The 12,180-nt window shown below is 44.6% G+C and overlaps 2 protein-coding genes across 5 annotated transcripts in view; one reads left to right on the top strand and one right to left on the bottom strand.

Moving 5' to 3' along the window:
* MEGF6 (multiple EGF like domains 6) overlaps nucleotides 1–12,180 on the top strand; it is a 211,605-nt gene that overhangs the window by 29,714 nt on the left and 169,711 nt on the right. For 3 of the 4 annotated variants that reach the window (XM_083752388.1, XM_083752387.1, XM_083752390.1), the window contains exon 4: nucleotides 11,440–11,544. The exons of the other annotated variant lie outside the window; for it this stretch is intronic. In XM_083752388.1, the coding sequence (XP_083608514.1) occupies nucleotides 11,440–11,544 (105 nt within the window). The remainder of the gene's footprint in view (nucleotides 1–11,439; nucleotides 11,545–12,180) is intronic. 4 annotated transcript variants of the gene reach the window in all.
* The window catches only part of MRPS16 (mitochondrial ribosomal protein S16), a 234,204-nt gene that overhangs the window by 210,340 nt on the left and 11,684 nt on the right, over nucleotides 1–12,180 (bottom strand). The gene's annotated exons all lie outside the window — the stretch shown is intronic.

Here is a 12,180-nt window from a genome sequence, read left to right as displayed (position 1 = left end):
AAGAACGAACCTCTAGAACGAATTAAATTCTTAACCCAAGATACCCCTGTATTTTGTAGTTTGGCAAAGTTTGTTACATTCTGAATGCTGGTTTTTATTTTTTATTTTTTTGAAGATCATTTGGATGAACTTGAATTGAGCTGTGAACTGAACTTGTCCGCAAATTTTCTATAAAAAAGCGGGGGGGGGGGGGATGAATGTGAAATAGAATTAGTTTCTTTTAGGGCGTATTCCACTAGAACTAGTTTCTTTTGAAAATGAACTTTCCAAGCTCTCTCCCTCTGTGCATAGGGTGGTTTTATGTTTACACAGAGTACACGCATTGAAATGAATGAACATGGTTAACTTAGGCGTATAGTTTTCTACTCTGCATAAAATTTACTTGAATACCGCCCTTCATGTACCTTGAGATCTACACATGTTTGTTTATTAGAGGCTAAATCTAAAATTGTGTGCAATAATTCACATTATACCACTTTGTATGCATTAAATAGCATGCATCACTATGCTGTTAAAAACCACTTTAAAATATTTCAGACCTTTTGATAAAATTGATATGAGTAAATATAATTTTATTAAAGCCATTCTTTCATCTGATCACCTTTGATATCGAGGGCTGTCCTCTGTAAAGTGCGTCATGATCTCTCTCCCCCCAACCCCACCCCTATTCCTCAGGACCTTCTCATGATTTGACCCACTTTGAGCCGCCTTTTTATTCCTTGCAAACTCAGACCTTGAAAATGTCAATGCAAACTGTGTGAAATTTGCCCAGGAGTACCCTTCCCCTTACAAATTCATTCCTGTTTGACTGAAGGAACTCCATATGGGCTATCAGGTCAACGCCCACCCCCCCTTTTAACAACCCCGCCGCTGAGTTCAGAATTTCTTCATCCCCGTGAAAGGAAAGCTGGGAGATGGATGGAAAACTTTTCACGGAAAACAGATGGTGAACAAAACACCGCAAGAAGAGGCCTGTATACTTTAAACAGCTCCAAGGGGTTCTGTAAAATGCCTTGTGAAATATCGGGCTTCCTAGCGGCTTCTTTCCATCGTGTGTGTGTGATTAGGTCTGCTGGATTCATAAGGTCCTCTCATGCTGTCAGATCGCACCTCATAAATGGTCTCTCTCTCTCTCTCTCTCTCTCTCTCTCTCGGTTTCATGTTTATCTTTTTTTCTTTAAACCCCCTTGTCTTTTGCTTTGGGCTGTTTGGCTGGCCAAGGTTTGCTTAAAGGTTCAAAAGAAACACCAGAATGTTCCTCAAGCATAGTTGAGACATGGGGTACATCCGCATGATGCGTTTAAAGCAGCATGGTACCACTTTAAACAGTCATAGCTTTCCTCAAAGAATTCTGGGAGCTGTAGTTTGTTAAGGGGTGCCGGCAGGTTTTAGGAGACCCCTGTTCCCCTCACAGAGCTAGAGTTTCCAGAATGGTTAAGCAATCAATGAGCACAAATGAAATATGCAGATTTAGCTACGGGTGTCTGATGTCGAACCAAGCAGGTTATGGACTCCTCCTCCTCCTCCTCTTTGACACCTTAAGTAGAATTTTGGCAGAGACTTTTCAACACCGTTTCATTACCTTGGGGATACAGGAGGCATGGCTTGAGCATTGCCTTTTGTCTGGATAAGCGTCCATTGATGGGGATGCTTCTGAAGAGACTTGTGACTCGCTATTCAATTCAAGCAGGTTCCAAAGTTCAGGCGTGGCTCCTCTGATGCAGCCAAAGTAGTGGCGGGGTTCAGGTGTTGGTCAAGCTGAGATGTAAGCCAAGAGGAAAAAGAGACTCTGGTGCTATGTGCATTGGCAGGATGGAGAACCGAGGAATCCGCCTGGTCCAGAGTCAAACCATTCTTCTGCCTAGTTCAGTATTGCCCATGCTGACTGGTGATGGCTTTCCTGAATTTCGGACAGCGATTTTCCCACTGTGACCTGGAGATGCTGGGGATTGAACATGGGACTTTTTACATGCATAGCAGATGCTCAGCCACTGAGCCATGGCCTTTTTTTGGATGACAACAGATGTTGGTGCTATCACATTGTTTTCTAGGGGCCAAAATCAATATGATGCTAAACGTGCCATTAAAAATGCACATACCCTTCAATATTTCTCCTATGAAAATAAGGACATCCATCATCATCATCATCATCATCATCATCACCATCATCATACCCCGCCTATTGGACTGGTTTGCCACAGCCACTCTAGGTGGCTTACAACATATATAAAAGCATAATAAAACATTAAACATACTTTCCAATGCAGGGCTGCCTTCAGATGTCTTCTAAAGGCTGTATAGTTACTTAACTCATTGGCTTGGGGGTTGCAATAACTCCATAGCCTCCAACATCTCTCAGTTGAAAATATGGACGTCCTAAGGAAAAGTGGGACATTCCAGGATCAAATGAGAAATTGGGATGGCTTCTGTAAATCCAGAACTTCCCTAGAAAATAGGGACACTTGGAGGGTCTGGTTTTGGATACCAAGTTGGCTGGATCAGGGCAAAGGGCCAGTACTTTATATTGGTAATGTTTATCCAAAGTCTCTGGGCTCCATTAGGTGACCTATTTATTTAGCATTCATTTGATTTGCTTATGTGAAGCTCATGCGGAGGCTAGACTATGCCCAACTTTAATTGAACATCCATCCTTATTTGCTTGCAGAAAGCTTATGCAGACAGTAGGCTACAGCTGGCCTATATTGAGCATTGTTCTCATTTGTTTGTGGGCAGCATTCTTCCTAAATTCGTCCTGATTTGCTTGTGTGGTGCTTATACATCTTTCCATTAATCGTTCATTTGCCCCATGCTTTCCCTGTTAACTCTCCCAACTGCAAAAAGTCAGTTTTTTAAAAAGTGGGTTTGTTGCGCCAGGACGACAGAGTTCTTTAATCCGCTTAATGCAGCAAAACTAAATTCCTGGTATGCGCTTGAATCTCTCCCACAAAATGCTGACAGCCTGGAGGTGACCTCAAATATAGGTCTTTTCCTGGAGATGCCAAGAGGTGAAACTGGCTCCTTTATTATGTATGGAAAGAACGAGCGCTACCACTTCACTGAGGTCCCTCCCTTATTCTTCCTGAGAGCTGAAATTTTAATGCCTTTAATTTCCCATGGCAGAAACAAGAATAGCAGGAAATGTTGTCAGAGTGTAACTTGTTCTGTATTACCGGGGTCATAATTGATGGCACCGTGATAAAACCCAACAAAAGAAGTGTTTATGAATATTATCGTCAGTAATCTAAAGAGTGGTGCAAAAGAGCTGCTTCCCCTGTGCACGCCCCAAATGTATTAACACAACTGCAAATCCTTCAGCTGTTGTGGGAAGAGTCATGGCTCAGTAGTAAAGTATCTGCTTTGCATGCAGAAGGTTGCAGGTTCAAAACCTGGCACATCTAGTTGGGGCTGGGGAAGCCCCACTGTCTGAAATCCTGGAAAGCTGCTGCCAGTCAGTGTAGACAGTACTGAGCTGGACCAGTGGTCTGACTCAGTGCTAAAAGAACTGCCCAAGTCCTTTGTGAGTATGAAGAAAGCTTTGGAAACGAGTCTAAGGCCTCATCTGCACTATACATTTAAAGCACTGTCACTTTAAGCAATCACACCTTCCCCCAAATAACACAGGGAACTGTAGTTTGTGAAGGGTGCTGAGAGTTGTTAGGAGACTCCTATTGCCCTCACAGAGCTACAATTCCCAGAGTTCCCTGGAAAGAGGGATTGTTGGTTAAAGCACTGTTTTTTATTTGAGCTTTCACATTGTAGGGGAACCAGCCTCATATCACCAGCATGTTTGAGTCTAATTAATGCATGAAGGGGTTAATGCCATAGAGTAAGCTGTCCTGCCAGGTTTTTCCTATGCCACTTCCCCTCACCTTGGGAGGAAACGTGCAACAAAGCCTACTTAGTCTACATGTGTGAGGATGTCTGAGCTGCTCCCTCCAGCTGCATGGCTTTAAGCAACCTCTTTTGTTTCAGACAAGAATAAAATATGAAACTAATGTTTTCCTATACCTATAGCTTAGGAACTTTTACCATTTTATAATCAAGCAACATTTTACTGCCTGCGCAACTATTTCTGACTGCTATATGGAAAGGGCACATGTAAAAGTTTTTACAGCCTATATTCCCACGCTTTCTTTGCTGCATATTTTGCCACATCAAATCTCAGCTAGGGTTCTCTCACCAAAGAACAATTGCCCCAAGTTTGGTTCTTTGCATCTGGGATTTCCAACACACATGACACAAAAGCAGCTTCTGGAAATCTAGTGGAAGCTTAACATTCATTTCTGTGTCACTTGCTTCAAGGAAAAAAAACTGCTTGCAACCCTGTGGATCCAGAAAATTGCATGGTTTGGGGTGACAGCATCTTAAAAGCAGAGATATCACATTGCTGACAAAGGTCCATATAGTTAAAGCTATGGTTTTCCCAGCAGTGATGTATGGAAGTGAGAGCTGGACCACAGAGAAGGCTGATCGCCAAAGAACTGATGCTTTTGAATTATGGTGCTGGAGGAGACTCGAGAGTTCTGAAGGAAATCAGCCCTGAGTGCTCACTGGAAGGACAGATCCTAAAGCTGAGCCTCCAATACTTTGGCCACCTCGTGAGAAGAGAAGACTCCCTGGAAAAGACCCTGATGTTGGGAAAGATGGAGGGCACAAGGAGAAGGGGATGACAGAGGACGAGATGGTTGGACGTGCTCTGGTCCATGGGGTCATGAAGACACGACTAAACAACTAAACAACAACAACAACCAACATATAGCTCTACCCTGCTGTTTTTATGGGGAAACAGAAGCATGTATGGAGGAGAATGACATTGTCCAATGACATCCGTTGTTTTGCCACTTCATGCCCACTGGTGTGAAAGAAATTTAGCATGACACGCTAGTATATCTGTCCAAAAGTATTGTTCACTAATGCAGCAGGCACTGCAATAATGCAATAGGCACTAAAAGGAACATTAGAAAACGGGACAGAAATGGCAGCATTTTAACCAAGAAATCTAACACAACATTTCTCGCAGCCAGTGTCCGGTCTTCACTGAGCTTTCTTTCTGATTTATTTCCGGGGAGGTTATACGACAAAGAGCATCCATCCTAACAGAATGAATCCTAACAGAGGTTAGACAATGTCCAGTCTTCGTTGAGCATTTGTTCAGTTTTCTTTGCAGAGAGGTTCAACGATGAGTGGAGTTTCTTGTGTGGTGTTCACACATATTCCCACTGATCTGCATGCCACTCATACCTTTCAATGTGTTTTACCATCACTTTCTGAACCAGAACATATTTGCTAGTTTTTAAAAGTGGATTTCTTGCACTAGACTAGAGCAAATGGAGCGCTTGAATTAATGGAAGAATCCTAAAGTTTCCCAGCGTGTGCCTGGACCACTCCTAGAAAATACCCACGGTCTTGAGGCGCCCAATGTGTCCCTGGGAATATATTTACTCTCCTCCTTTTGTGGCTGGTGTTTTGTTTTGTTTCCCTAGATCCAAGAGATTCTGCAGGTGAATGCAGAATGCATTTTGAGCCCAGGCCCTTATCTGACACCAAGGTGCTCTCTTCTCAGTTTTCTCCTTCTCTCTGCAGGAATTTATCTTCTCTCCGGACTGGCGGCGGGGGTGGGGTTCTTTCCCAAGCTCCTCTTTGGCGACTGAGTTGGCTCACAAAAATGCTTTGATCTCCTCTGTGCTGTTGATTTTTCCCTTAAATGCTCTTAAAAAAAAAAAAAAAAATCTCCGTCACTATTTTGCCAGCAAGCTAAAAGGCTCTGAGAGCTATTTCTTGGATTTAGGCAAATCTGCATAGATGGAGGTGTAGGGTTTGATGAATCTGTCCATTTTGGTTTGGTTGACCCCATTTCCACATTTCTTTGTGAATTGCTTTGTTTTTTAAAATACGCAAAAATTAATGCACATCTATGCATTTCAGACAGAATTTTGCCTAGTATATGCATTGCATCCCCCCTCAATAAAGGTAAAGATAAAGGTAAAGGTAAAGGTAATGCTCTGACCATTAGGTCCTGTTGTGACCGACTCTGGGGTTGCGGTGCTCATCTCCCTTTATTGGCCGAGGGAGCCGGCATAGAGCTTCCGGGTCATGTGGCCAGCATGACTGAGACGCTTCTGGCAAACCAGAACAGTGCACGAAAACACTGTTTACCTTCTCGCCAGAGCAGTACCTATATATCTACTTGAAATTTGACATGCTTTTGAACTGCTAGGTTGGCAGGAGCAGGGACCGAGCAATGGGAGCTCACCCCGTCGTGGGGATTCGAACCGCCGACGTTCTGATCAGCAAGTCTTAGGCTCTGTAATTTTCCCCAATTCTCACGATGGGCATCTGGTTGGCCACTGTGAGAGCAGGACGCTGTTTGTTGTACAGCAACCGCCTTCAACTCACTGCAAGGAAATCCCCTATCCAGCTGGTCTGTCTTGTGTTATGTCTGGCCTCTCCCCATTAGTTTTATTGCTCCTGTAAATTAACACCCACTTGAGATCGCAGGATCACACCTGCTAGGTCACTGGGCCTCACAGGGATGTTTTCCTTCTTGCAAGAGCTGAAAGGGGTCGACTGTAAATGAAAAGGTACAGCTGAGCCTTTGCAGACAGACCTCTCTGCATATGACTCATGCAAAGGAGCAACACAAGAAGAGACTAGCTGCTGGGTCAAACCAATGGCCCATCTTTCCCAGAATCCTGTTCTCACAGTGGCCAACCAGACTGCCCTGAGTGCAGCAGCAAATCCCCACCTGCAATTTCTGGCAACTAGCGTTCAACTGCCTCCGACAGGGGAGGTAGAACCTAGTGACTGTGGCTAGTAGTCTTTGATAGGCTTATCTTTCATGAAGTTGTCCAGTCCTCTTTTAAAGCAGTTCAAGTTGGTGGCCATTACTGGTCCTTTGCAGGAGTTTAACTATGATCTTCCAGCACTCAGCTTCAGTGGATGTTCCTAAAGTCCAGCATTATGAGAGAGGGAGTAAAACTTCCCTCTGTCCACTTTTTCTGGACCATGCACAATTGCATTGGAATCTGCTTCAGCCCAAAAATCATTGTATAGGCTTCAACTCAAGGCTCATTTATTCCAGAGGGATTTTATTAATCCTGTATAAATGCTCAGGAATGAGCAAATAGTGGATTACGGCCAGATTACTTCTCCTATCCACTTGAATTTCTTACAAAAGTTCCTGAAATTTGCAGGAAAACAATTCTGCTAATCCTCCTCCTGCTAATTCCCATTGTTCAGATTTCCAGCCTCTGTGGGTGTTCTGAGCATGTTGTTTTACCCAGCTGAGGAACAACTCTTTATCTCTTTTGCAAAGAGGTGTTTTTCTTTCCCACTTTGAAATAAACGTTTGGGGTTAGTTGGCCAAAAACACCACTTTGAGCGTTACAAAAAGAGATTCTTTTGGAATTTTAGAGGTAAGAATACAGGAGAGGCAAATGATGGATTGCCCATTTAATCTCGAGGGCTGCAGGTGTATCTGGGTAGATTGTGGTACAACCCTGTTTACGCCTGTTCAGAAATGAGCAGAAGAATGTTTGAGGGAGTTGCAGAAATCAGTTGCTGCTGCCAAAGTTGACCCTTAATGAAGCTGAATTAGTCATGTCTATCAGCTTCATTGAGTCTACTCTGAGTAGGACTAGCATTGAATGCAACCAATGATTACTGGCCATGATCTCCTCTGGCAAGGTGGCTGGAAGCCATGTGAAGGGAATTCCACACACATGCTGATATATGTCCCCAGGAACAGATGAATATGTGAATTCCATCCCCCCAGGGTCTTATACCCCCCCAAACTTAATTCAGCCCCCCGCAATATTTCAGGAATGAAAATGTATGAAAATTCACCAGTCTTTTAGGGGGGATTTCTTTTAATACAAACCTTTTTTGGTATGCTGTTTGGACTAATACAGTCATACCTCATGTTACGTTTTTTCAGGTTGCATCATGAGGCAACCTGGAAGTACCAGAAAGGGTTACTTCTGGGTTTCACTGCTTGTGCATGTGCAGTAGCGCTAAATCGCGCTTTGCACATGCGCACAAGCACCAAATTGCAGTGCACACCTGTGCAGATACGGTGCTTCAGGTTGCGGGCTTTTCACATTGTGAACGGGCCTCCAGAACGGATCCTGTTCGCAACTGTATGCACATTCTAACAGACAGCTTGCTCTAACATAATGCATCTTCTGTATGTGTTTTTAAAATGTGAGTCAGATGGAAAATGGGGCCCCTTGTTTTCTGTTGCTCCAGAGGGGAATAATAATGGTGGTAGTAGTAGTAGTAGTAGTAGTAGTAGTAGTAGTAGTAGTAATAATAATAATTTATTCATACCCCAGCCATCTGGCTGGGTTCCCCCAGCCACTCTGGGCGGCTCCCAACAAAAGGTTAAAATACATTAAAACATCAGTCATTAAAAACTTCCCTAAACAGGGCCAAACCAATAGACTCAAGAACCAAACAAATAGATTCAAACTACAAGAAAGCTGAATCTGACTAAACATTAGGAAGAACTTTCTGACAGTGGAATGGGCTGCTCCAAAAGGTGGTGGAGGTTTCTTGGGGAGGTTGGTTGGCCATCTGTCAGTTATTTTCAGTTCTGATTCTTTCATTGTTGGAAGTTGGACCACGCTTGGGGTCCCTCTTAAACCCCTAGACTTCTATGAATCACCATCTCCATTAACTATAGTAGGTCTACTTTGAGTTGGGCTAGTATTGGATACAGCTCTGTGTTTGTGGATGGAGTTCATCCATGCGGTGGGGAGATCTGCTGCCCTGCCGTTTTGTATGGAATTCAGAAACATCGCACTGTTTCTGTTTCCCTTGACTTCCAAGCTGAGCAGAGCATTTCTCTGTCATAGTGGGATCTAGTCCAAAGACTTCTGCTCTGGACATCATCCACTGGAACAGACCCCTTGTCAGAGCGCCAGACAAGATCTGTGGCATTTTAATCGCCATCACGCTGTATGAGCTACACAGTCTTCGGAGCTAATCACTTCACCGTTTTTGGACTGTGGTTCTTAAATTGTCTTAACCTGGCATCAGACACCAATGGCACTCTCTCGTATTACATGATCTATGCCCCTGCATTGTTGGAGACAGTGTGGAGTAACAGGCACATTTTTGCCTGGGGTGGGAATGTGGGAAAGTGCAAAAATTTGGAGCTCTTTTCAGAGATAGCATGCAGTACCCATCAGAAGCTAATTGCAGAGCCAGCCCTGGCTCTATTGTCCACAGAAAGTGACTCTAATCCTGTAGTATCACGTAAGATTTTTGCATTCCAGCTATTAGCCTCTGCAAGATTAGCATCCCGTTAGAAATCTTGAGAGCTAATGCCCTAAGAGATGTGGCTTAGCAACGTATGGAATATACCACTCTCGGAACATCTAATTTAACACTGCCATGTAATTCAAGGGGAAACTGAACTTGATTTATTTGATAAAGCATTATATACCTTTAATGAGGGAGGCAGGTTTAGAGTGGCTGGGGAAACACAGCCAGATGGGCGGGTTGTTGTTGTTGTTGTTGTTGTTGTTGTTATTAAATAAGGCAGCCTTGAGAGATTAAGTCATATTCATGGTAGGCATATTTGAAAATATAGCATTGTACTTTGGGCTTTTTAAATGCAAAGCTAATTGAATATTTTATGTAATTCTGTTGTTCCCCATTGTACCAAAGTGGTTCACCAGAAGTGGCTTAGTCATGCTGGCCACATGACCCGGAAGCTGTATGGCGGCTCCCTCGACCAATAAAGCGAGATGAGTGCCGCAACCCCAGAGTCAGTCACGACTGGACCTAATGGTCAGGGGTCCCTTTATCTTTACCTTTATGTAATTCTGTTGTACCCCATTGTACCAAAGTTGCTCGTGATTTTTGGCTTTTGCTACTGCTGAAGAGATCCTCCTCCTCCTCCTCCTCCTTCTTCCAACAATGAAAAAGGTCCTTCTAGTGCAGGGGTAGGCAACCTAAAGCCCGTGGGCCGGATGCGGCCCAATTGCCTTCTCAATCCAGCCCGCAGACAGTTCAAGAATCATCATGTTTTTACATGAGTAGAATGTGTGCTTTTATTTAAAATGCATCTCTGGGTTATTTGTGGGGCAAAGGAATTGGTTCATTTTTTCCCTCCAAGATATAGTCCAGCCCACCACATGGTCTGAGGGATGGTGGACCGGCCCATGGCTGAAAATGGTTGCTGACCCCTGTTCTAGTGGTATGACACAATACGGTAGGGTTGCCCTATTTCGAAAAGTACAAATCCGGACACAAAAGTTGTTGAGCTTTTTCGTTCTGCTGCATAGACGCGGGTGGTGCTGTGGGTAAAAGCCTCAGCGCCTAGGGCTTGCCAATCAAAAGGTCGGCGGTTCGAATCCCCGTGGCGGGGTGCGCTCCCGTTGCTCGGTCCCAGCGCCTGCCAACCTAGCAGTTCGAAAGCACCCTCGGGTGCAAGTAGATAAATAGGGACCGCTTACTAGCGGGAAGGTAAACGGCGTTTCCGTGTGCAGTTCTGGCTCGCCAGAGCAGCGATGTCACGCTGGCCATGTGACCCGGAAGTGTCTCCGGACAGCGCTGGCCCCTGGCCTCTTGAGTGAGATGGGCGCACAACCCCAGAGTCTGTCAAGACTGGCCCGTACGGGCAGGGGTACCTTTACCTTTTATAGTATAGCGGGCTGGCTGCAGGAGGGTAGTGGCAAATTCAGAAGTGCGAGGTCCCTTCAGGATAGTCACAGCTACACTCCCTTCTAAGATTATGCAATTTCCTTATAATTATACAATAATAATAATAACTAGGGACACATTACAATGATCAAGGCGGATATCATGCATTGCCTTTCAGCTAGATCTGTGGACATACATAGCAAATGATTTGGAGTGCTCCGAGACCTTCTTTTGTGGTGACTTAAGCTGTGTTGCCCCTAGAAGTTCCATTGCACATGGCGGAACTTCCACGCCATTTTTTTTTTAAACGCTTAGCTGTGAGGTGTACAAAAGAGCAACTCCTTGGCGCTCTTCCCATACTTTCTCCAGAATAACCCGAGAGCAGGTATCCTTGAACTCTGATGATGGCTTCCTGCTTGCCCAAATGGAGGCCAGAGAGGTGTGTGAGAACGTCTGTAAAAACTAGGTGAAAGTTGCATTTCTTGATCTGCCCCACTTTTGCCTTTCTGCCCACTGCCAGCAGGCGTTCTCTGGAAGCTCGTCCAGAAAGGATTTTTTGCTCTTGTGCTGAGAATGGCCTCCAATTCATATTCTAGAGTGTCAGTCAATGGTCTCATCGAATCATAGAGCTGAACGGGGCCACAAGAATCAGCCCCCAGCAATGCAGAAATCTTTCACCCTCTGTGGGGCTCAAACCCACAACCCTGAGATTAAGAGTCTCCTACTCTACTGACTGAGTTATCCAGTGCATCCATATCTCATATGGTCATCTGTCTTTTTCTATTTAAGCTGTCTGCAGTTACGGCATGTGTTTCAATGGAGGCAAGTGTGCGGAAGGCTCCTCTCAGGTCTGCCACTGCCCTGCAGGCTTCCAGGGCCCCAGCTGCCAATATGGTGAGTAGCTGCTTCAAACTGACCCTTGCGCCCATGTCAGTCTTAAGGTGGAGCCGCCTCTCCACCTGAGTTGGAGACCTGGCTTGGCACACACAGCAGGCTGTTGGGAGTCGACTCCTAAGTGGATGATAACTGTTATGTATTGAGGTTTTCACCCTGGCCACCAGGGATATTGTGTATATAGTTTTCACTCAGGTCCACATAAGTTAATTTAGGTGGGAAACCCTGGGGTGGTGCTGTTACAATGTTGACAGCCATGCGGAAAGCAGGCCGGCTGAGCTGTTCAGTTCAGTTCAGTTCCAGCTTACTATAAAGAACCACTTGGAGAAATCTCTGTGTCGACTGCTATGTCCACCCACAACTTACTACTGGTGACGAAGGTGGGATTCGAACCCACACGTGCAAAGCACAATGGATTAGCGCTTTGGACCTTGAGGGACTGTCTGCCCAATTTTCCAGTGCCTGAAATAATTTAATATATAGTTGTGTTCATATATGCTTGTACAAATGGCAGTTGCTAGTGGCCAGTATAAACATGTCTCTTACATATTTGTCTATCTCCAACCTGGCTTGTGCAACATGCCAAGCCGAACTATATAAACATCTTGGTGCTGACCTGCTGATTTGGAATAATTC

This window comes from Podarcis gaigeae (assembly GCF_964106915.1).
Source record: "Podarcis gaigeae genome assembly, chromosome: 8".
Classification (NCBI taxonomy): domain Eukaryota; kingdom Metazoa; phylum Chordata; class Lepidosauria; order Squamata; family Lacertidae; genus Podarcis; species Podarcis gaigeae.
This window is presented reverse-complemented; position numbering and strand designations above follow the sequence as displayed.